Source organism: Mesoplodon mirus, assembly GCF_964341445.2.
Source record: "Mesoplodon mirus genome assembly, chromosome: 5".
NCBI lineage: Eukaryota > Metazoa > Chordata > Mammalia > Artiodactyla > Ziphiidae > Mesoplodon > Mesoplodon mirus.
The window spans coordinates 74,988,826-75,013,960 of record NC_138980.1 but is presented as its reverse complement, the minus strand read 5'-3'; the positions used below and the strand labels follow the sequence as shown (position 1 = coordinate 75,013,960).

Sequence of the window (25,135 nt, the reverse complement as noted above, 5' to 3'; positions counted from 1 at the left end):
TAGCAAAGATGCAGGATACAAAATTAATGCACAGAAATCTTTTGCATTCCTATACACTAACAACGAAAGATCAATAAGAGAAATTAAGGAAACAATCCCATTTACCATTGCATCAAAAAGAATAAAATACCTAGGAATAAACCTACTGGAGAAGACAAAAGACCTGTACTGTGAAAACTATAAGACACTGATGAAAGAAATCGAAGATGACACAAACAGATGGAAAGGTATACCATGTTCTTGGATTGGAAGAGTCAATATTTTCAAAATGACTATACTATCCAAGGCAATCTACAGATTCAATGTAATCCCTATCAAATTACCAGTGACATTTTTCACATGACTAGAACAAAAAATCTTAAAATCTGTATGAAGACAAGAAAGATGCTGAATAGGCCAAAGAAAATTTGAGAAAGAAAAACAGAACTGTAGGAATCAGGCTCCCTGACTTCAGACTATACTACAAAGCTACAGTAATCAAAACAGTATGGTACTGGCACAAAAACAGAAATATAGATCAATGGAACAGAACAGAAAGCCCAGAAATAAACCCATGCACCTATGGTCAATTAATCTATGACAAAGGAGGCAAAACTGTACAATGGAGAAAAGACAGTCTCTTCAATAAGTGGTGCCAGGAAAACTGGACAACTACATGTAAAAGAATGAAATTAGAACATTATTTAACACTATACACAAAAATAAACTCAAAATGGATTAGAAACCTAAATGTAAGACAGGACACTATAAAACTCTTAGAGGAAAATATAGGCAGAACACTCTGACATAAATCACAGCAATAACTTTTACAATCTGTCCCTACTAAGAGAAATAAAAACAAAAATAAACAAATGGGACCTAATCAAACTCAAAAGCTTTTGCACAGCAAAGGAACCCATAAACAAAACACAAAGACAACCCACAGAATGGGAGAAAATATTTGCAAATGATGTAACTGACAAGGGATTAATCTCCAAAATTTACAAACAGATCATGCAGCTCAATATCACAAAAAACAAACAACCCAATAAAAAAATGGGCAGAAGGCTTGAACAGACATTTCTCCAAAGAAGACATACAGATGGCCAAGAGGCACATGAAAAGATGCTCAACATCGCTAATTATTAGAGAAATGCAAATCAAAACTACAATGAGGTATAACCTCACACCAGTCAGAATGGCCATCATCAAAAAGTCTACAAACAATAAATGCTGGAGAGGGTGTGGAGAAAAGGGAACCCTCCTACACTGTTGGTGCAAATGTAAATTGGTGCAGCTGCTATGGAGGTTCCTTAAGAAACTAAAAACAGAGCTATCATATGATCCAGCAACCCCACTCCTGGACATATATCTGAAGAAAAACATCGTTCAAAAGGTTACATGCATCCCAATGTCCATTACAGCACTATTTACAATAGTTAAGACATGGAAACAACTTAAATGTCCATCGACAGAGGAGTGGATAAAGAAGATGAGGTATATATACACAGTGGAATATTAGTCATAAAAAAGAATGAAATAATGCCATTTGCATCAACATGGATGGACCTGAAGATTATCATACTAAGTGAAGTCAGTCAGACAGAGAAAGACAAGTATCATATGATATTGCTTATATGCAGAATCTAAAATATATATATATATATATATATATATATATATATACATACACATGAGATACAAAACTTATTTACAAAACAGAAACAGACTCACAGACTTAGAGAATGAACTTGCTACCACGGGATAAGGGTGTGGGGGAAGGACAGAGTGGAAGTTTGGGACTGACATGTACACAGTGCTATATTTAAAACATATAACCAACAAGGACCTATTCTATAGTACAGGGAACTCTGCTCAATACTCTTTAATAGCCTAAATGGAAAAAACCTGAAAAAGAACAGATACATGTATATGTATAACTGAATCACTTTGCTGTTCACCTGAAACTAACACAACATTGCTAATCAACTCTACTCCAATATAAATAAAAATTTGAAAAGAAAAAGAAGAAAGATACATGGGAAAGCCCCAAATACTTGGAGATTTTAACAATACATTTCTGCATAACATAAGGTCAAAGAAGAAATCTCAAGAGAAATTTTGAAATAATTTGAATTAAATTTTCATTCAACTTAACAAAATTTGTGGGATCCAGCAAAAGCAGTGCTTAGAGGGAAATTCATAGCACTGAATGCATAGATTAGGGAAAAAGAAAGATCTGAATGCAATAATCTAAGCTTTAACTTTAGGAAACTAGAGAAAGATGAGTAACATAAAACTAAAGCAAGTAGGAGAAAAGTAATAAAAATTAGATTAAAAAATCATTGAGGGCTTCCCTGGTGGCGCAGTGGTTGAGAGTCCACCTGCCAATGCAGGGGACACGGGTTCGTGCCCCGTCTGGTAAGATCCCACATGCTGCGGAGCGGCTGGGCCCGTGAGCCATGGCCGCTGAGCCTGCGCGTCCGGAGCCTGTGCGCCGCAACGGGAGAGGCCACAACAGTGAGAGGCCCGCGTACCACAAAAAAAAAAAAAAAAAAAAAAATCATTGAAATTAAAGACAAAATCGATAAAAAATAAACAAAATCTGGTTCTTTGAAAAGATCAAAGATTCTTTGAAAATTGATTAACTTCTATCCAAGATAACCAAGCAAAAAAGAAAAATGACAAAAATTACTAATATTAGAAATAAAAGAGGGATCCATCACTACTGATCTATGGACATTAAAAGGATAATTAAGAAGTAATATGAACAACTCTATGCTTGTAAATTTGATGACTTAGATGAACCAGACCAATTCCCTGAAAGACACAAACTACCAAAACTCACACAAGAAGAAATACATAACCTGAATAGTCCTATATCTATTTTAAAAATTGAATCAATAATTAATAACTCTCAGCAAACCAGGAATAAAGAGGGAACTTCTTTAACCTGATAAACTGTATCTATAAGAAACCTAACTTCATACTTAATGGTGAGAAACTTGAAGCTTTCTCACTCAGATCTGGTAAAAGGCAAGGAAGAACTTTCTCACCATTGCTTTCCTACATCGTACTAGAAGCCCTTGCTAATGCAACAAGGCAGGAAAAAGAAATAAAAGGTATACAGATTAGGAAGGAAGACATAAATCGATCTCTGTTCTCAGATGCCATGATTGCTTATGATTGCTTTACTCAGAAAATCTGAAAGAAGTGACCAAAAATCTCCTGGAATAAAGAGGCAGTTATATAAGGTTGCAGGATATAAGGTTAATATACAAAAGTCAATTGTGTTCTTATATACCATCAATGAACAGTTCAAATGTGAAATTATAAACAGTATCATTAATATTAACCAAAAAAAAAGAAAAATCTGAAATATTTAGGTATAAATCTTTTAAAAATGTACAAGAACTTTAGGAGGAAAATTACAAAACTCTGATGAAAGAAATCAAAGAAGATATAAATAAACAGCAAGCTATTCCATGTTCATGGACAGGAAGTCTTGCTATTGCTAAGATATCAATTTTTCCCAGTTTAATCTACAGATTCAATTCAATCTCATAAGTTATTTTGTGGATATCAACAAACTGATTTTAAAGTTTGGAGAGGCAACTGATCCAGAATAGTCAACACAACACTGAAGGAAAAGAACAAACTTGGAGGACTCATATTATCTGACTTGAAGAATTATTATAAAGATGTGGGCTTCCCTGGTGGTGCAGTGGTTAAGAATCCGCCTGCCAATGCAGGGGACACGGGTTTGAGCCCTGGTCCGGGAAGATCCCACATGCCATGGAACAACTAAGCCCATGTGCCACAACTACTGAGCCTGCACTCTAGAGCCCGCAAGCCACAACTACTGAGCCCATGTGCCACAACTACTGAAATCCACGCACCTAGAGCCTGTGCTCCACAACAAGAGAAGCCACTGCAACAAGAAGCCCGTGCACTGCAACAAAGAGTAGCTCCCGCTCTCAACAACTAGAGAAAGCCCATGCACAGCAATGAAGACCCAGTGTAGACAAAAATAAATAAAATAAATAAATTTATATTAAAAAAATTATAATAAAGATACAGTAATCAAGACAGTGTGGTACTGCTGAAAGAATAGACAAATAGATCAATGAAACAAAACAGAGAGCTCAAAAATAGAGCCCCAGAAATATACTCAACTGGTATTTGATAAAGGGGCAAAAGCAATACATGGAGCAAAGATAGTCTTTTCAACAAATGATGCTGGAACAAGTGGACATTCATATGCAAAAATAAGCACCTAGACAAAAACTTTACAGCTTTCACCAAAAAAAAAAAAAAAATCAAAATGGATAACAGACCTAAATGTAAATGCAAAATCATAAAACTTCTAGAGCACAACATGCGAAAAACCTTAATGATCTTGTGTTTGGTAATGAGTTTTTAGATAAAACACCAAAGGCACTATTCAGGGAAAAAAAGAAATTGTTAAGTTGGACTTCATTAAAATTTAAAACTCTGCTCTGTGAAAATATTACAAGAATGAAAATACAAGCCACAGGCTAGGAGAAAGTATTTGCAAAACACGTATCTGATAAAGGATTGATATCCAAAATATACAAAAAAAACTAAAAACTGAACAATAATAAAAGCAACAAACCAAGTTAAAAATGGACGAAAGACTGAACAGATATCTGACCCAAAAAGATATAAAGATTGCAAATAAGTATTTGAAAAGATGCTCAACCTCATATGTCATTAGGAAACTGCAAATTAAAACAATGAAATACTGTTACACATCTATTAGTATGGCTAAAAAAAAAAACCTGACAATATCAAATGCTGACAAAGATATGGAACAACAGTAACTCTAATTAACTGCTAGTGGGAATGCAAAATGATAGTCACTTTAGAAGACAGTTGGCAGTTTCTTACAAATCCAAACACCGTCTTCCGTGAACATATAGCAACTATGCTCCTAGGTATTGACTCAGTTGAACTGAAAACTTAAGTCCATACAAAACCCCGCACATGAATGTTTAGAGAAGTGTTATTCATAATCACCAAAAACTAGCAATCAAGAAGATCACCAAACACTAGCAATCAAGAAGATGTCCTTCAATTGAGGTGAATGGAGAAACTGAGGTACACCCACACAGTGGAATATTACACAGTGAATTTTTTTATATGAATAAGCCACAAAAAAAGACATAGAAGAATCTTAACTGCATACAGCTGAGTCAAAGAACCAGTCTAAAAGGGCTGCTACATGCGATATGATTCCCGGAATATGACATTCTGAAACAGGCAAAATTATAGACAGAGATCAGTAGCCAATGGGTTTGGTGGCGAGGGAGAAAGAATAGATAGGTAAAGCACAGGCGACTTTCAGAATAGTGAAACTACTCTGTCTGATACTGTAATGGTGAAACATGACATTATGCATTTTTCAAAACCCATTCAACTGTACAAAACAAAGAATGGAACTCAATGCAGACTATGGATTTTAGTTAATAATAATGTATCAATATTGGTTCATTAATTGTAACAAATCTACCACACTAATGAAATATGGCAATAATCAGTGAAACTATGGGTAGTGGGGAGAGAGCTATATGCAAAAACTTTCTGAACTGTTAGCTCAATTATTCTGTAACTCTGACACTGTTAGAATTAAATCTATTAATTAAATGTGTGTATACACATATATATCTACATATGTATATGTACATACACATATATATGTGAAATTAAGCTATTTACACTCTTAATTAATAATACAGAGTGGCCAAGAAATAGAGGATATAACAGATAGCCACGTCTCCAAATCTACCATTTTGTTCATGGTTTGTTTTCTTGTTTTTCATTCCCATTCCCAACACTCCAGAAGAGTGTTTATTATTCAGCCTGTATTGGGCTTGCTCCAAAGATACAAACATGGATAATTTCAGAAAATGGAAGAGAATCAGACTGAATTTACAGACTAAAAGAGAATTGGGTCTAGATTAGTGGATATAAATCACCAACCCCTAAAACAGAAGTTTAAATTTTAATAATGCTCAGTGGCCAGGGAGCTACAAAATTATACAATACATGGGTTAATACAACTGGCAGAGATAGAGCTTATGGCAAACTAGAGAGAGCTTGTCTGGCTTAAAGGCCTAAAGGTTCAAATATTTGTAAAAAACAAGGAGGCCAAGTAAAATGTGTGCTGGCTGGAGTTCTCTCACCTACCAATTAACCTGGTGTCAGTAACCTTATTCAACATAGATAAAACAGAAAAGCACTTACGTTAAGCCTAACATGCCCCTCTTTTTCTTTAACTGTAGAACACTTACTGAAATATCAAATCTATTGATAGAAAATTTATCCAATGCAGCCTAAATCATTAACATTTGCTTTAAGCAACTCAGTATAATTTACCTCTTGAATCATACAAAAAGTATCTTAAAATTAATTTTTAAAAATACACCTTGGAGGGGCTTCCCTGGTGCCGCAGTGGTTGAGAGTCCGCCTGCTGACGCAGGGGACACGGGTTCGTGCCCCGGTCTGAGAAGATCCCACATGCCGCAGGGCAGCTGGGCCCGTGAGCCATGGCTGCTGAGCCTGCGCGTCCAGAGCCTGTCTCCGCAACGGGAGAGGCCACAACAGTGAGAGGCCCACGTACCACAAAATAAAACAAACAAAAAAAAAACAGACAAAAAAAATACACCTTGGGACGTCCCTGGCGGTCCAGTGGTTAAGACTCCATGCTTTCAATGCAGGCGGCGTGGGTTCGATTCCTGGTCGGGGAACTAAGATCCCACATGCACAGGGTGCGGTCAAAAAACAAAACACCTCAAAGAAATTCTCATTTTAAGAAAACATCCTGACATAAAATTATTTATATAATCATATGTTCATAAAACGATCAAATTTTGAGCTTTCACATGAAAGCTTTTAGAAACATACAAAGAGGTCTATATGAATTGAAAAGTTATGAAGATAATATAGACAGCCAAGCAAAGTCAGTTCATTACATTTGTTTGAAATTCCATCTAGAAATATTGAGGGAATGTATTTCATTTCCTCTATACTTCACCTATAAGAAACATTTATGTATATAAAACTTGATTTAATCATGAATGGCACCAGAAATGTAATAACCTGAATTCTTAAGGTATGAACAACTGAAATTATGAATAACTTCACACATAATTCATATATAGAGTGAAGATGCCAATGAACTAAAGAAACACACTGATTAAAAATACTATATTACTAAACTAGTGTTTAGTGTTTATAGTTTTAATGTTGTAAGATGAAAAAGTTACAGAGATTTGTTACACAATGTGAATGTATTTAACACTGCTGAGCTGTACACTTAAAAATGGTTAAATGTTAAGTTTAATGTTGTTTTACTTTTACCACAATAAAAAAAAATTTTAAATATTGTATTGTTTCTTAGCATGCTTCATTTGATAACTTAAGAAAGGTCTAAAATGAATATGTTAACAAAAATATATGGCAGAAAATATTAGCTCTAACATAATTTTCACCAGTACAAATTATTTGCAAGACAAAAAAAGAAATTTAATTCTCTAATGTGTTCTTCTACACATTTCCTCTAACCACTGTGTTTACTGCACAAGAAAGATTTAAAAACTCACGTTTAATGTCTTTTATCCTAAAAATTATGGTGAATAACAGATGACTGGAAAATCTTCTCCTTCTCAATAATTGAATCCAGCCAAAGAATATTATACAACAGTCATAAAGTAAACTTTTTTTTTAATTTTTTAAAAAACTTTTTAGCCACGTTGTGCGACTTGCAGGATCTTAGTTCCCCAACCAGGGATCGAACCCGCACCCTTGGCAGTGAAAGCTTAGAGTCCTAACCATTGGACCATCAGGGAATTGCCAAGTAAACTTTTTCAATTGAAATAAATTAAAAACATGATGAAATATTCCATGTTAATTTAGGTTATTTTTACCATACAACTTCTATTTAATGGTTACCTATAATTCCATCTCAAAAATCATACAGAACACTTCTATAAAACATACCTTTTATTTAGGAAAATAAGTTATTTTATCATAAATTCAAAGATTCTAGAATATGGCTGAGGCAATGAAATCTCTCCTTTTGAGAGAGGTTTAAAAAACCAGATTTACTTTCACTGTGGTTTAACACAAAAGGAGAAAAATGAAGAAAAAAAGGATCAAAGTTGAAAATAAACATGAGTTCTCTCTTATTGTCAAATTTACTAAATACACAACTCCTTAGTCATTTCCATTAAAAAAAAAAGTATACACATGACATGACTACAGTTTCACAATAGCAATCCTGCAATATCACAGGCTAAAATAGGCTTTCACTTCAAAATGTAACAGTTCATATTTAAATAAACAATTCAGAAGACCCCTAACCCAATAAGGGACCATACAACACAAGCCAATGAACAAAAGTGAGGTACATGGACTACTGGTGATAATAAACCTTAGGTGATACACAGATACATATTTTTAATTTTAATTATTATGCATTCATTTTTACAGCTTGCTTATTACAGCAAAGAAGCCTGATTCCCCATTTAGGGTAATGATGCACACATTCTGAAATACACTTATTTAGGTATAAAATAGGGTCAATTTAAAGAGAAACATCAAATTTAAATGGCATAGATGATATGCAGATTTGGCAATACTGTGAAGGTGAGCTGTGAATGACTTTTAAGAAGCACTGCTGTGCCGCAGAGCACAGGGAGATCAGCTCGGTGCTTTGTGACCGCCTGGAGGGGTGGGATGGGGAGGGTGGGAGGGAGGGAGATGCATGAGGGAAGGGATGTGGGAACAGACGTATATGTATGACTGATTCACTTTGTTATAAAGCAGAAACTAATAAAAAATAAAAATAAAAAAAAAGAAGCACTGCTGTAGGTTATATTTGTCATAGAAAACAGCAGTCGCATTAATGTTGGGCCTTCTGCTAAGTACTTTACATACATTATCTCATTCTATCTTAACAATAATCTATTAGATTATTACTAAATTGAATTCACAGGTATTACATTAGAAAGCTAAGGGTCAAAAATGCTGACAAATCTGCCCAAGGTCATTAGGGGTAGTAAAAGGCAGAGCCAGGGTTAGCCCACAGGTCTGTCTGTCAGATACTAAAGTCTGAGTTCTTGGGCTAAGTGTTATACTATTTCTCCAGTCTAAAGGAGGAAAGACTGAGAGGATGAGAGGACGAAGTAAAACTGAAATGAATCTCTTTGAGACAGAAACACATCAGTCACTTAGCGTGATTCCCAACGTAAGTTCATATGTATTATGTTTCCTTGCCATAATCAGAGTGCAGTTGCAGCACTTGCTGGAGCTTCAGGCTCCAAGCTTTGTTGTGTCAGAAAATACTGCTAGAGAAAGGATTAAGCAACAGAGTTATATGGAACATCAAGTTCATATTCCCTATATCCGTGTATCTTTGTATTCCATGTATCTAAGAACATGTGATTACCATCACTGGTTAAATAACACTTAACCAGTCCCTGCATCTAGGAGCCCAACAAAGGACAAAGCACATTGCTGCTAAAACAAGGGTCTCTTCTGGTCATATCTGCTTGTCTAGTGGTCCAGTGCTAGAAACCATACCACTGACTCCTCCCAAGTGTGCTTGAATTCCAAGCACTTTTATATTTAATAACAAAGGAGTCAATGGCCCACTGAATTACACCCTCATTTGACTATGGGACAGAGAAATTTAAAGAATTAAATTTTATTAGAATAAGTTAAAAAAATAAATAAATTTTCCAGTGTACACTGCAAAACAAGTCTATATTATGAAAAGCTGGAGAATATGTACCTGAATTCATTTAGGGCATCAACTATTCGATTATATGCCAAACTCCTCTGACTGGCATCAGCTGATCTCCGGCTCATTTTCATAGCCTTGAAAGCAATCAAATAGTTAATTCTTATACTGATCATGGGCAAAATATGGGGGAAAAAAAAGTAAAAGACAAAGTCACATATTTCCACAACATTTTACCCATCATTCTTAACTAGATATACATAAAGAAGGCACACATATTTCTAGTGGCTTTTTTTTTTTTTTGCACCTTTGGTCATTTAATGAGTATAATAAAATTCAAATTTTTCCAGTGGTAAGCCTCTTACTTAACTGTCAAACCACAGAATGTCAACACACAATGAGGATGATGTTGACAGTTTCTGGGTTACATAAAACTTTTTTCTCCCAAACAGATCATAAAATGATAAGTCAGTAACAACAGCTCCTGGGTTTCACTAATATTTCATAAATAATGGTTCTGTTAACTAAATCCTTTTTTAAAATCTAAAATATAAAGATGCTACTGAAAGATGTATCAAGTTATTAGTAATATTTGCTTTCTTAAAAACATATTTAGCCAAAGTTAAGAAGTCCTGCTTTAGGTAGACAAAAAGGGGATCAGGATTAGAATATGGATATCAGAAAGAACTTTGAAATTTTTTCAACTTTTTCAAAAAAATGTAATTATGCATTACTTATGTAATTACACATTATTTTTAAAATGTTTAAACATATATTTAAGAAAATGTTAGACTACGTCAGGCCAGAATCGTTCACGTTCATCCAAAAGCTTCAATAGGGTAAAAGTGACAGTTAACTTTATGTTTTCACTAACTGTTGAGAGACTCCCAATTTATAAAGAAATATTCTTTAGCTAGAATCAAGCAGTATTCTTCCTTAATTTTACCAACAATAAAAAATTTTACATTATAGATCTCAAAAGGTGGCGCAGACTTTGAAACAATTCCCACAGTGCTCAGAAACAGAATCCATAGATTTTCATTAAAAAAATAAGTAAGTGATAGTTTGAAAACTGGCCCTAGAACATAACTTATTTGGATGGTTCAGGGTTTACTACATTCTATGATTAATTACCAACTACAGAACGTTCTAAACTAAGTTCTATTCATTTATATGAAAGTATTCACTCAGCTTTATCTTTCAGCTTTATTAAGAAATAAGATGTTGAACAAATATCCACACAACTCTAAGTACTGCAATGTGCACTTTAGGTTATAGAATGAACAAAACATTAAAACATTTAAAAAGTAATGTTTAATGAGTTCTATAGTGCCTGAATATTTCAAGTTTTATACAAAGTTTAAACACTTCTCCCAGTAACTGAAACGTCAGTTCAACCACAGCTTAATGTTCCACGTACTGACTCTGGCAACAACAGACTACAAAAAGAGACAGCAGCAAAGTGTAGAAAATGTCACCAGTGCTGAACTTCTGAAAAAGGAAATGAAAATGGACTTTACTCATCTGCTCAGTAAAAAGGTACTGCTAATAATCTATTTGTCTTTTAACAGATTTAATGTAAATAAATAATATAGTGTCTTCTCTAGAGGCAGATGATCCTCAGACACTAATGAGTTACTGAAATGCATCCTCTGCTTTCTAGAACATTCTAATTGGTCTCGCATCTCCTCTCTCTTTTACTAGTCTCTTTTAAACATACTGCCAAAATAACGTTCCTATAGTACAATTTGAAGACAGCCTAACAAAGTCAAAAATTCTGGCAAACATTCTAGACTCTCTGTGATCTGGCCACCATTAACTCTGCCAGCCATACCACTCACTACTCCTCTTTGTATCTTTTCCTTTCTACATATTGTCACAGGGATTAAGAACTTTAGTTACACCCACTGATAGTTCAACTTATAGGAATCTCTTATAAAATATAATCTGGAAAATTCACCAAGATGTTAACTGCAGTATAGCTATAACTGTGAAAAAGCAGAAATGACCTAATAAAAAAGTTACTTAAATGGAGGAAAGCCACTAAAATATATTCAAGAACCATTTAAAATGAGAAATGTGTATGTTAACAAAGATTAATTTTTCAAAATGGGCACATAATTAAAACAGCATGAACACAGCACAGTCCCAATCAAGTAAAAGTACAATACGCATAGAAAAGGCCTGGGTAAGACTTTCAGCAAAATGTTAATGAGTTATCTTTGGGCAACAAGGATATCAATTTTTCTTGTTATTCTACAATATCCATTTTTCAAAACTTTATGTTTAAAAAATCCTACACATCCTTTAAGATTCAGTTCAAATGAAACATCTTCCCAGCAGGAAGTCATTTTTCTTCCCTACGAACTCCTAAAAACCTTTGATTTTCCTTCTTTTTTAGTTATCTTTATGTTCTATCGTATATTCACAATTTTCTTACTTTACATCAATTTATTACATGCACTATCAGCAGCATTTAACACAACTGATCACTCCTAACTTCTTAAACTACTTTCTTCACCTGGCTCACCCCAAAAAGTACTCTCTCTTGTTTTTCTCTTGTTTTTCCTCCTACTTGAATGGCCAATCCTCAGTCTCCCCTGCTGGTTCTCAACTCCTCAAATTTTAACTTACTGAAACGCTCTACAAATCAGGCCTAGGCCTCCTCTCCTCTCCTCTCTCTCTCCATCAGTTTCTTGGCTTAAAATACCATATATACACTGATGACTGTCCAGCCTGGACCTTTCCCCTAAACTCTAGACTCACAACAACTTGGATGTCCAGGAGGCACTGCAAACAAACTGCTGATCTTCCTCCACCAAACCTGTTCCATTTGTAGTTTTCCCATTTTAGTACTGACAATTCCATCCTTCTTACTGCTCAAAAGGAAAATCGCCAGTCAACCTCTATTATTCTTTCTCTTAACCCAAATTCGGTCCATCAGCTAATCTCCTTAGCTCTATTTTCAAAAATATCCAGAATCCAACCACTTGTCACCAATTCCATCATGAAAGTGCTTTAAGTATCCACCATCTCTCACCTGAATTACTTCAACAGCCTTGTAACTGATCCCAAAGCATCCACCTTTGCCCCTGAAATCTATTCTCCATCAGCAGTAAGAGTGAGTCTCATGAATAATGTCATTTCCCCTGCTCAAAACACTCCATTGGTTTCCCATCTTTCTTAAGAGTAAATGCCAATGCTCATACCATGGTATCCTATAAATTCCTACATGATCTGGTCCTATTTCTAACTCAGCCACTTTGGCCTCCTTACTCCTCCTTACTAATGCTCAAGCATCAGGCTTACTCCTTTGCCCCTCCTGGAGCATTCTTCTCTCAGATGGTTATAGCTGACCTCCTCCATATCTCTGGACCATATGTCATTTTATCAGGAGCTTTCTTGACTATCCTATAAAAATTTGTAATCCTTCCATCCAGCATTCCTTAAAAAGCTTTCTCTGTTTTATTTTTCTCCATAGCACTTATTACCATCTAAAATCTTATATATTCATTTGTTTATTTTCTATGCCATGAGGTCAGGAGTGTTGCTTTTTTTCACATCTTATCCTCAGTTGCTAGAATAGTGCCTGCCACATTCTAGGCCCTCAAATACTTATTTATTGAATGGATAAATGACCTTACATCTTTTTTTTAGGTAGTAGGCTTCTTAAAAGGAGCTGAAGTCTACTTTGCATCTCTCAGATCACTTTGTAGGGTACCTGCACAGATTTTGTTAATTTTTCTGCCAAATGAATGAACACAATGCTTAAGCGAGAGAATAAGATTCAAAGGAAAATAAAATAAAAAATATAAACAAACCATAAACATGACTATGCTTACCTGTTCTATTGCACTTTTTAATTTGTTCATGTGGCTTTCAAACAGAGGAAAATGTGAAAAAAAGAATTCATTAAATTTGTTGCTTTCATCTTCATCTTTGGATAATGAAAAGATTACCCCAATTGCAATCTTCTTTTTCCTCACAATCCCTGGGTTAGGGCCACAGCTCTCCTCTGACAGATTAAAGCTTTCTTCTATAGACCTTAAAAATAAATGGATTTTCATTTTAAAAAAATATAAAAATAATTAAATTCACAAATCAATCCCCTTGCCAATTAAATGCAGGCAAGCTAAAGGTCTTCCAGTGTTTTATCAAGTAAATCTAAAAATTCATACCAATTGTGTATCTCTTTGAGAAATCTACTGGCTATTCCTTTATACTCATATTTTTGTAAGAAATTTTAATAGAGAGTCAGATTGGAAACATTTTTGTTCAATTAGAAGTCACTAAAAATGTAGATAATCCCAATATATAACCAACCTAAAAGAGCCTGAATTTTAAGGTTTATAGACGAGTCTGATATAATCTCTTCACTGTTCTAGAATCTACTTATCTCCCCTTTAGATTCCAGGAATAAAATCAAAGGTGAAGGAATAAAGGGAGTGGATAAAAAAGGAAACAAGAAGCTTCATCATCTTTAGCTATACTTAACACAGACTAAAAAAAAAAAAATCTTTCAAGAATGAATTAACTTGCCAAAATAGAAACATGAAAAACTGAAATATCAAAACGTGCAGTAAATGGATCAAAGACCAAAACAGAAGAGTTAAAACTATAAAACCCTTAGAAGAAAACATAGGGTAAAAGCTTCATGACACTGGATATGGCAATGATTTCTTGGATATGGCACCAAAAGTAAAGGCAACAGAAGAAAAAAATAGATAAATTGGGCTACATAAAAATGAAAAACTGTTTTGTATCAAAATAAACTATCAACAGAATAAATGGGCAACTAATCAAATGGGACAAAATATTTGCAAAGCATATATCTGATAAGGGATTCATATCCAGAAATATATAAAGAACTCCTACAATTCAACAACAACCACCAAAAAAAAACACCTGATTAAAAAAGTAAAACACTTGAATAGACTATCTCCAAAGAAAACATACGTATGGCCAATAAGAAAGCAAAAACATGCTCAACATCACTAGCCATCAGGTAAATACAAATTGAAACACAAGGAGATACCACTTCACATCCTTCACATAAGGATGGTTACTATTAAAAAAAAAAAAAGGAAATTAACTACTGGTGAGGATGTGGAGAAATTAGAACTCTTGTGCAGTTCTAGTACGGGAAATTTCTTAGCGGTACAGTTGTTAGTACTCCACGCTTTCAGTGCAGGGGACACATGTTCAATCCCTGGTCAGGGAACTAAGATATGCAGCGTGGACAAAAAAAAAAAAAAAAAAAAAAAAAAACACACCCTGGCCATTTCTAGTGGGAATGAAAGTAAAGCGGTACAGCCATTGTGGTGAAGAGTATGGCAGTTCCTCAAAAACTTCAACAGAGAATTATGATATGATCCAGAAATTCCACTTCTGGGCATATAACCAAAAGAATTGAAAGCGGAGACTTGAAAGGTATTTGTAGACTCACATTCATATCAGCATATTCACAACAGCCAAAAAGTGGAAGCAATCCAAATGACCAAGGACAGATGAGTGGATAAACAAAATGTATATACAATGGAATGTATATGTATATACAATGGAATACAATGGAATGTTAGTCATAAAAAAAAATGAAATTCTGATACATGTTACAATATGGATGAACCCTGAAGGCATGCTAAGTGGAATAAGGCAGACATAAAAGGATAAATATTCTATGATTCCACTTATATGAGGTATGTAGAGCAATCAAATTTACAGAGAAAAAAATAGCATAGTAGTTCCCAGGGGCTCAGGGGAGGGAGGAATGGGGAATTATTGCTTAATGTGTAAAAAGGTTCAGTTTGTGGAGATAAAAAAGTTCTGGACGTGAATGGCTATGGCTGCACAACAGTGTGAAGGTACTTAATGCCACTGAACTATACAGCTAATAATGGTTAAAATAGTAAATTGTATGTTATGCATAACTTTTAAAAATGTAGTACACTTTAAAAGTTTCCAGTTCCAGACTTTAAAAATACAAAATACAAGGTCCAGGTTCTTAACATACACAATTGTGTTAAAGGAACTATTCAATCTTGTGGTAAGTTAAAAGTCCCAGGCTTCCCTGGTGGCGCAGTGGTTGAGAGTTCGCCTGCTGATGCAGGGGACACGGGTTCGTGCCCCGGTCCGGGAAGATCCCACGTGCCACGGAGCGGCTAGGCCCATGAGCCATGGCCGCTGAGCCTGCGCGTCCGGAGCCTGTGCTCCGCAACGGGAGAGGCCACAACAGTGAGAGGCCCGCGTACCGCAAAAAAAAAAAAAAAGAAAGTCCCAACTTACCATCTAGGAAACACCCCATTCTCCAAACTTGTTGTTTGGCTACGTCGCCAGCGTCGCTGGTAGCTGCTGGCACAACTTCGGGTAAGTGAGGAGTTTGGAGAGGGAAATGGTGTAATAAGCAAGCTGCTGAGAGATGCTGTCAAGTCAGAGTAAGAACAAGTATAATGTATAAGTCAATAATTACTAAAAACAAGAACAGATTTCTTTTTAACAAATTTAAGAGTGGTGACTCAAATTTTCCATTTTGCTGAATGAGGCTCTAAAATTTCCATTTAAAAAAATACATCATTGTTGGAGCAAGGTCCCAGAAAAAAATCACATATTAAAAGTGAGTTGGCAAGAGACCCTGATACAATCTCCTTTTGACATCCTTACCTTCCCCACCCCCACCCCAGACGAAAATGCTACTTTGAAAAAAGCTTTATTCCTTTGGCCATGACACTGTCTCCTAGCTTCGCTGAATCCTTAGTCCTTAAATTAAATACGATGCAGTTCAATTTCAACGCAGCAGCTGGATTTTAAGAACAAAAGCTATATTTGAAAATAAGTGTTTGAATGCCATTTAAAACGTCATTTAAAAGTACTCATGGAGGGGGGCTTCCCTGGTGGCGCAGTGGTTGAGAGTCCGCCTCCCGATGCAGGGGACACGGGTTCGTGCCCCAGTCCGGGAAGATCCCACGTGCCACAGAGCGGCTGGGCCTGTGAGCCATGGCCGCTGAGCCTACGCGTCCGGAGCCTGTGCTCCGCAACGGGAGAGGCCAAAACAGTGAGAGGCCCGCGTACTGCAAAAAAAAAAAAAAAAAAGTACTCATGGAGGGACTGCCGGGGCGGTCCAGTGGTTAAGACTCCACAATTCCAATGCAGGGGGCACAGGTTCAATCCCTGGTCGGGGAACTAAGATGCCACATGCGTGGCGGCCAAAAAAAAAAAAAAAAAAAAAAAGAAGTACTCATGGATCACTTGTGCATAGGTAGCCACCTCTGAATGCTTGGGTACTTTTACCAAGAGTCATGACTATACCTATCAAGCTCCAAGAAAGAGTGAATCCTACAGATTGCTCTCTGGAACATACACATCCCAATAGAGTCCACTCTGATTATAAGTGCTGCAATCCCCTAACTGTGGAAATTATTCTCTTCTGAAAACCCTTCTCTGCAATCTAAAAGCTCTGTTTCCTGCCTGGGGTATCAAAAGGAATCTCTCTTAATCTAGAGAGAAAAAGACCTCAAGGGCTTGCTTTTGTTTAGAAATATTTTAGATTCCCATTTTCATCATTATAAACACACACTGAAAATTTGTAAAGTAATCAAAAGGGAAGTATTATTATCATCTATAAAAAGATACATGCCAGATGATATATTATTTTGGACACCGGGACTGAAAACTAAGAGATTATCATTATGAAAATATGTTCATTTGAATTCTCTGACAAATTCAATGGTAAAGGGGAGAGCTCTATGTGCCATGCAAACATCTGGGCCGCCAATGAATTAATTCTGGACTACTTTCTTGAAAATACCACATTTTATCAATTAGAAGTATAAAACTTTGTAGTCTAAGATTAGGCATGTATAACTAATCTGGGTACAGCTTCTGTGAGAAATCAAATGTTACTCTAAATTTGGAAAAGCTCTGTTTTATCAAATTCTGGTATTAAAAATAACACAATCAGAAAAAGGAAGAAAATACACAATTAACTTAAACAGCATATATGAATTCAATGGCTTGAAGAAGCTTTACAGATCAGTCTTGCCAGGCCCTTCAATTTACAGATGAAGAAAATGAAGTATAGAGACATTAATTTATCACTTCTGAAATCTTGGATAAATAATGAAAACTAAATTCCTGCCACAGAAAACTGAATCTCTAGATTACATAGATGCAAACAGTATTAAGAGAAATACATTCTAGATTAGTTCCTAAGAACAAAAATAACTCAATTAGAAAAGAAGGGTGGGATTATTTGAAAGATGAGACTTCTCCTATTAGAGTAGTGGTTCTTAACTTTAGCTGTCCATCAGAATCAGTGGTTGAGTTTTTCATTTTTTGTTCCTCAAATACAGATGCCTAAGCCTTTCTCTAGGGTAAATCAAGAATCTTCAAGAGTAGAGTCCAGGTATCTGAAAAATTTTCTTTAAATTTCTCACGCATAACTAGGGATTACAATATATGAGAAGTTTGGAGTCTCCATCTAGACTCAAAACTGACTTGTGAACAATTTAGATACCAGAGCCATGCAATGTGACAACACATACAGATAATCACAGTGGATAAAGTTTCTCATACCTAACGATAATTCAAACCTAGGAGTACTCCACCTTTCTCTTATGCTGATCTCTGAGCCCTGACACTTTTCCTTTTAACTGAAATGTCCTTCTTTCATGCCTTTGGCCAGATAACTCCTATTTATTTCAAGTATCAACACTCTGTACAGCTTTACTCACACCCTGCCCCTTGCCCAGGCTAAGTTAGGTGCCATTTCTCTGAACCTCTGCACAGGTCTATCACAGAACACCTCAAACAATAATCTATGACAGATGATTTTCCTGGATATTCCTCTCATTAGAAGCTGTGCTCGTTAAGGATAGAATCTGGGGGTTTTTGTTGTTTTTTTCTTTTTAATCCTCACAATGTTTCAATAAAACTTTGTTAAATTTTGGAAGAGTACGTATTTCAAAGAAATATGTATAACACTGGCTCAAAATGCCTAAGCTTCTCTGGGCAAGAGACAGTCTGACACTTTAAACCCTAGTTAGGAGAAAACAGATATAAGCAAATGTGTTTTTTCTACTATGCATCTAAGCAGTCTCTTGAGCAATATTATTTTTCTTATACTGGCTAAGCCTAAGCCAGCGTGTATTCATTCAGGCCATGCTCCACCAGGCACATTTACTATTAAACATGAAAAATTTTTAATCTAAAGTATTTATCTCTGCTGTTTCTACCAGCCTCTTGTAAGGCTAATATCAATACTAACAAACTGTGCACATAAAACTGGATGATAAAAGCAAAGATAAAAAAGGAAATCAATGTCAGCTAACAGTGATCTCATCAAAAATTGGATTAATACATGAACCTGTCATTACCAGAACGTGCTATGCCACTGTCTCTGTCCTCATTCAGCTCTCTTCCAGGCATGTCCATTGGGTTGCTGTGAACTGCGAATCAAGACAAAACTGTGACTTATAAAATACAGTGCTGTTCAGGTTGATCTTGTTCCTTTTATGTAGCAAACTAAATCATGCTCATCTCATTGCATTCCTTTATTTTTTTCAACAGCATGGCACAAACCCAACACCAAGAGCTATTACTCAGTTGAACAAGCTTTGAGATCTCTCTGAAGATTTGACATATAATATGAAATAATCTATGGTATAATACCTAAAGAAGCAAGGGATGACTAAAATAAGTATTTTAGAAGCATATTCAATGATATATGAATATATTCACAATATACTGCTAAATGAAAAAAAGGCAATCTACTGACCAGTAAGAATGATGGTTGCTGGGGCTAAGTGACTGGTATATGATGGTTGTCTGCTATTCTGCCTATAAAAATGTATGTTTAAAAATTCTCCATAATAAAAATTTTAAGAAAGCTGAACAGTATAACCCCAATTTTGTTTTAAAACAAACAAAAAAACTAAGAAGGTGATTTCCAGTTGACAAGATGGCTAATATATTTTTTTGCCTGTTTTTCATATTTTCCAAATTTTCTATAATATATATACATTGTTTGTATCTTACATTTGTAAGAAAAATAAATATTAATTAAAACAAGAAGTTGGATACAACTTCCTGGATACAGAAGCATGAACACACTCTACAATCATCTATTTAATGATGTAAACAAACATAGTCATATATGCCTTTTACAGAATATAACGGTGCTTGTTCATCTAAATTTTAGCTCCAAGAGAAATCATTCTTATGGAATAGTGTAGATCAGAAATTTTACAATAATAGTAAGATAGGATATTTTCTGCGATTGATGAACCATGATACAGAAGCTACTCAGCCATGGAAACAAGATAGTGTCACATTAGAAATTCCACTGGTATTATAAGAAACAACGTTCATACTATATTTTGGTTTAGGATTCTAAAGTTAAAATCATTATTACATAACAAAATAAGAAATGACAAACTGAAATTTCATGAAAATGTCAATTCCACTGATAACTTAGTTTCTGGAAACTTTAAGAACATATTCAGTAGAAAGATATTAAGTTCTTAAACTTTCTAAGCAATGTTTTCTCAACTACACCTTCCCCAACTGCATTTCTCTACTCTCTTGTTTCCACAGCTTAACTATGAATTCTAGACGCTGGGGCACACCAACTAGTCTACCCACACAGCACATGGCAAACCTGCAAAGAAAGAGGCGCTCCTGATCAGGCGGAGCGGACCCTGTTCAGAGAATGCCCGCCTGGGGCTGCAGAACTGTGAAAGACCTACATGGCAGAAACGTAAAATACATATGAAAGAGGGCTGTTAGAGAAGCCACAATGCGTCAGGAATAAAAGGTGAGCTAAGGAAGTACAAAAGCAGACCAACAGATATGGATGGAAACCTTTAAGCAGGTAAGAATAATTCAAGCTGGCTTCCTATTTTTAGAACAGGATGGTTTCCCTCTGGTCATGGCTTATGTCAACATAACAATCTACTAATAAGTCCACATATAATAATAAAAATAAAACATAAATAATAAAAATAAGCTTCCACTATACAAGGTAAAATGTTCAATCCTTTCTCATCTAAAACAATGTTTTTAAAGATTCAAAACAGCACAGTAATGTTATCTATATAATCTGACATTTGCCAAATAAATTTATCTTTTAAAAAGTCAGTTTTAAGATTACAACATTGTGCAACTACAGTTAAGAAGAAAACCACCTAAGCACTTGGCTGAAAAACAGAACACAAAATAAAACAAAGAGCAAATAAAGGGGTCTACTGACAAATAAGTATGAAATTGGTTTTTCTAAACTAGTGGTAAATTATAAAGTAACAGAAGAAACCAAAGTTCCTAGAGCAAGGGTCAGCCACTATGGAAGCAAGAAAGCCAATGCAGCCTGTCAGGGCCAGACTCCCTGCTGCCCAACATAAGTAGCTGCCACACACCTGACCAAGAGAAGATAAGAGTCTGAAGACCCAGAAAGGGTAACATTCCAGCCTGGAAGCAAGCAGCTGCATTACTTGTTAGTTATGCTTCATCAAGATGGCCTAAATAGCCATCTAGGAGGTTTATCTAGGATGGAACTGGGGACTTTTCTGTTTCAAAAAGTGACAAATGTATTTTTCAAATTGCTAATAGGTATTTTTCTAAAACAAGAGTTTCTATAATTATAGTGCATGTGCAGCAAACCTTCCATTTTCATTGTTCAGTTCCTTCTTCATTTTTTCCTAGTTACCTCAAAACTTACCTGCTCTCTTTAATCGCCTTCCCTACCACCTCTTCTTACTCTCAGCATATGACTTTGTCTCGTACAGTATGCATATGTTTGTACACATGAAGAATCACCATATGGGAACTCTCCTTCTCCTACCATGCTATCTCCAAACTTAATCTCCAAACTTAATCAACTTTCATCTCTGCCTCCTTCCTGCCTGAGCAGTAATAACAGGTCACATTATTCAAGTCCCCTTTATGTGCAGGGACTATCTGTGAAAAATCCTGAGAGGTATCTCCCTCCCTCCCTTCCAAAGCTAATTCTTCTAAGTCAGCTAGGCCCTTCCACTTTACCAGTATCACCTCTATCTCCAACCTCATCCTCCTTATAACCTCCCTTTCCATCAACATTTAAATACAGTCAGAACTCTTCTACCTTCTCCCCATATATCTAATCCTATAGTTCAGTAGTTCTTAAAATGTGGTCCAAGGACCCCCTAAGGGGACCCTGCAACGCTTTCAAGGGGTTCTTGGGGACATTCCTTTTTCTAGCTACATATCTATGTGAAACTATATTTTCTTAACACACTTCAACCAAAACAACATATTACAAAAGACTGAATGAAGAAGAAGATATGAGAATCCAGCTGTTTCTATTAAGCCAGACAATAAAAAGTTTTGCAAAAATGTAAAACAATGCTACTCTAAGTTTTCTTGTCTTGGAAAGTATAGTTATTTCAAAACATGTTATTTATATTAACATAAAAAGGGTTATAAGTGTTATTTTTAATGAGTTACTAAGTAAATATTTTCAATTTTTTCTGAATTTTAATTTCTAATACAGTATATATCAATAAATGTAACCTACATACACAAAAGCTCTCTGTGGTCCTCAATAATTTCTACGTGTGTAAAAGGGTCCTGAAACCAAGAAGTTTGAGGATGTCTGCTTACATCTTAGAAAAGAAGACTAACCTCTGAGTCTTTCCTCAACTTTGGCTTCTATTCTCCCCACTGAAACTACTCACATAGGCCACCACCAAAAGCCTTCCTGTTATTTAATGCACTCCATACTATCTTACACTACCTTACATCATATTTGATGCTGACTACATTACACTTTGAACTTTTTTCCCTCAGTTCTCATGATAACACATGCTAAGTTTTTTTTTTCTTAGTCTCCTTTATGTGATTCTCTTCTCCTGCTCCATCTTTAAAGCCAGCATTCCCCAGGGTTCTATCCTCAACAATATTTCCCTCTCATTCATTCTTATGCTTTCAATTATCATTTATATAATAATTCTCAAATCCATGGTAGAAACTGCTAACAACCTAAAAAAGGATTGTGTTCTCCGTTGCATAACATCAAGTAGTCTGTGGGAAGCAGCCGGCCAGCTAGGGACCATATTTCTCAAACCTCCTTATATACAGGTGAAGCTGTATGATTAGTTACCACCAATGGAATGTGAGCAAAAGTGATGTATATCACTTTCAGGTTGAGGTGGTTTTGAAGGGAATGTGCCTTCTCCATACTCAATCTCTTTCCACTGGCTTTGTGTAGGTGAGCACAACCTCGGAGCCCATATTGTAAAGAAGGTAGAACTCCAAGAAGGAAGGAGACTGGACCTTTAAAACACTGCTTTGAGGAAAATTGTGAGAAAAAACCTCTATTGTTTTAAAACTATTATACATTCATTATCTTACAGCAGCTACCACCAGAATACATCTCTCTCTCTCTAACTAACTACCATGGCTATCTTCACTTGGATATCCTACCAATACTTCCAATTCGACATGCCTAAACCTAAAATCATCAACTCCCAATTTCTCATGTTCCTCCCGGTGAATGGAACCAATATTCATGCAATTACACAACCCAATAGCTCAGTGCCACCCCTGACTCCCCCTCTCCCCTCACCTCCTCTACCTAATTACCAAGTCTTGTCTACTCTATTTCTCCCAACAAAGTTCTCAACAACTCTTTATCCTTATGGACACAATTTTACTCTACGTCCCCATTATCTGTCACTTGGACTGTCATAAGCAGCCTTCTAATATGGGTGTTTTCTCAATCCCACTGGCTCATCTGAATCTATTCCTATAGCAATTAGAATATTCTTTTGCAGATACAAATCTGATCTGATCATGTTTCTACAGTGTGAAAACTCTTCTGTTGTTGCCTTGAGAATGCACCACAAAACTCTCCAGCTATAAGAACTGCAAATGGCCAAGCACCCCAGCTGCTGTGTTCTTAAATTCACTGCCATGTTTGTGCAGGGCCACATATCCCACAGGCTGCGCCTAGCCAATGACTAAACACAGTAGCTATAGTAAGGCAGGCCCATTTTGGCAAGACATGGGTCACTTCTGACAACCAACTCTGACTCAAAGACTCATCCACAGCCTTATCAAACCTTCCTTGGACTATATGGCAGGCTGGAACATGTCCACTCAAGCTTTTATTCCTCTCTTTCACTCAAGGCAAACTTGCACCACAATCTGAGGGCTCTCTGAACCCTTCCCAGCTCCCTCTTCATTTCTCTCACCTAGTAATAATAAAATCCTTGCATGTTTAAACTTGTCTTGGCACCTGTTAAAAACCAGGAGGAAGACCCAAACTAACACACCCTCACTGGTACCCAACTGCTTACCCAAAGCATAAGTCCAAATTCCTCAGTGTAACCCAAAATGCCCTTCATGATCTGGCTCTTGCTCACTTCTTTATTTCCTTTTACTTCCTTTACTTATATCCACACTGTGCTCCACCCACACTGATTTGTTCACATTCTTTCCACACTCAATGATCTCTTGCACTAGGTCTGTGCACATGCTCCTGCTTTTTCCTAGAACGTTTCTCTTCCCAACTGTCAGGCTAATTCTTCAAGTTTAGGCTCACTTCTTTAAGAAAGCCTTTTGTGATACTCCAAGACTGAACTGGGTGTTCCTTCTCATTTCTATCACAACATGCTCTTAGTTTTGTCCAAAAATTAACTACAGTATACTGTAATTGTATACTGTATTGTATTGCTTGTCTGACTTCCACTAACTAAAAATCTGTTGAGGCAGGAACTGTGTCTGGTTCACCACTGTATTCTCAGGGCCTAGCAGAGTGCTTGGCATATAATAAGTGCTTGATAAGTACTTGTTGATTAATTGGAAATTTAAAGAAAATAAGAAATGGTGCTCAAATATCCTTGATTCACCATTAAGAATGTGCAAGAAAAAGCCATTCATAACAAAGTCTGTGCTTTGTTAAATGCATTAATTTCCTATTCCATGTTAAAACAGAGAAGTTGAGTATATCTAGCAACTATAGTGCACTTTACCTTTATACATGATAATGGATTTGTATTATTAAAATAAACAGCTTTTAATAAGCCCCTTTAGCTTTTAAAAGTATCAAATTATAAAGAAAAAAAGACTTATTTCTGTCACATTTTTACTTTACTAAAATGAATGAACTGGGCTTCCCTGGTGGTGCAGTGGTTGAGGATCTGCCTGCCAATGCAGGGGACACGGGTTCAAGCCCTGGTCTGGGAAGATACCACATGCCGTAGAGCAACTAGGCCCGTGAGCCACAACTACTGAGCCTGCGCGTCTGGAGCTTGTGCTCCGCAACGAGAGGCCATGACAGTGAGAGGCCTGCACACTGCGATGAAGAGTGGCCCCCGCTCGCCACAACTAGAGAAAGCCCTCGCACAGAAACGAAGACCCAGT

The 25,135-nt window shown here is 36.0% G+C and overlaps 1 protein-coding gene across 3 annotated transcripts in view; it reads right to left on the bottom strand.

Moving 5' to 3' along the window:
* Nucleotides 1-25,135, bottom strand: part of FNIP1 (folliculin interacting protein 1) — a 132,920-nt gene that overhangs the window by 35,722 nt on the left and 72,063 nt on the right. For 2 of the 3 annotated variants that reach the window (XM_082623753.1, XM_082623755.1), the window contains exons 7-11: nucleotides 20,397-20,480; nucleotides 19,114-19,185; nucleotides 16,028-16,163; nucleotides 13,588-13,789; nucleotides 9,797-9,882 (exon numbers count right to left, since the gene is read on the bottom strand). In XM_082623753.1, the coding sequence (XP_082479879.1) occupies nucleotides 9,797-9,882; nucleotides 13,588-13,789; nucleotides 16,028-16,163; nucleotides 19,114-19,185; nucleotides 20,397-20,480 (580 nt within the window). The remainder of the gene's footprint in view (nucleotides 1-9,796; nucleotides 9,883-13,587; nucleotides 13,790-16,027; nucleotides 16,164-19,113; nucleotides 19,186-20,396; nucleotides 20,481-25,135) is intronic. The other variant, XM_082623754.1, reaches the window with a different exon arrangement.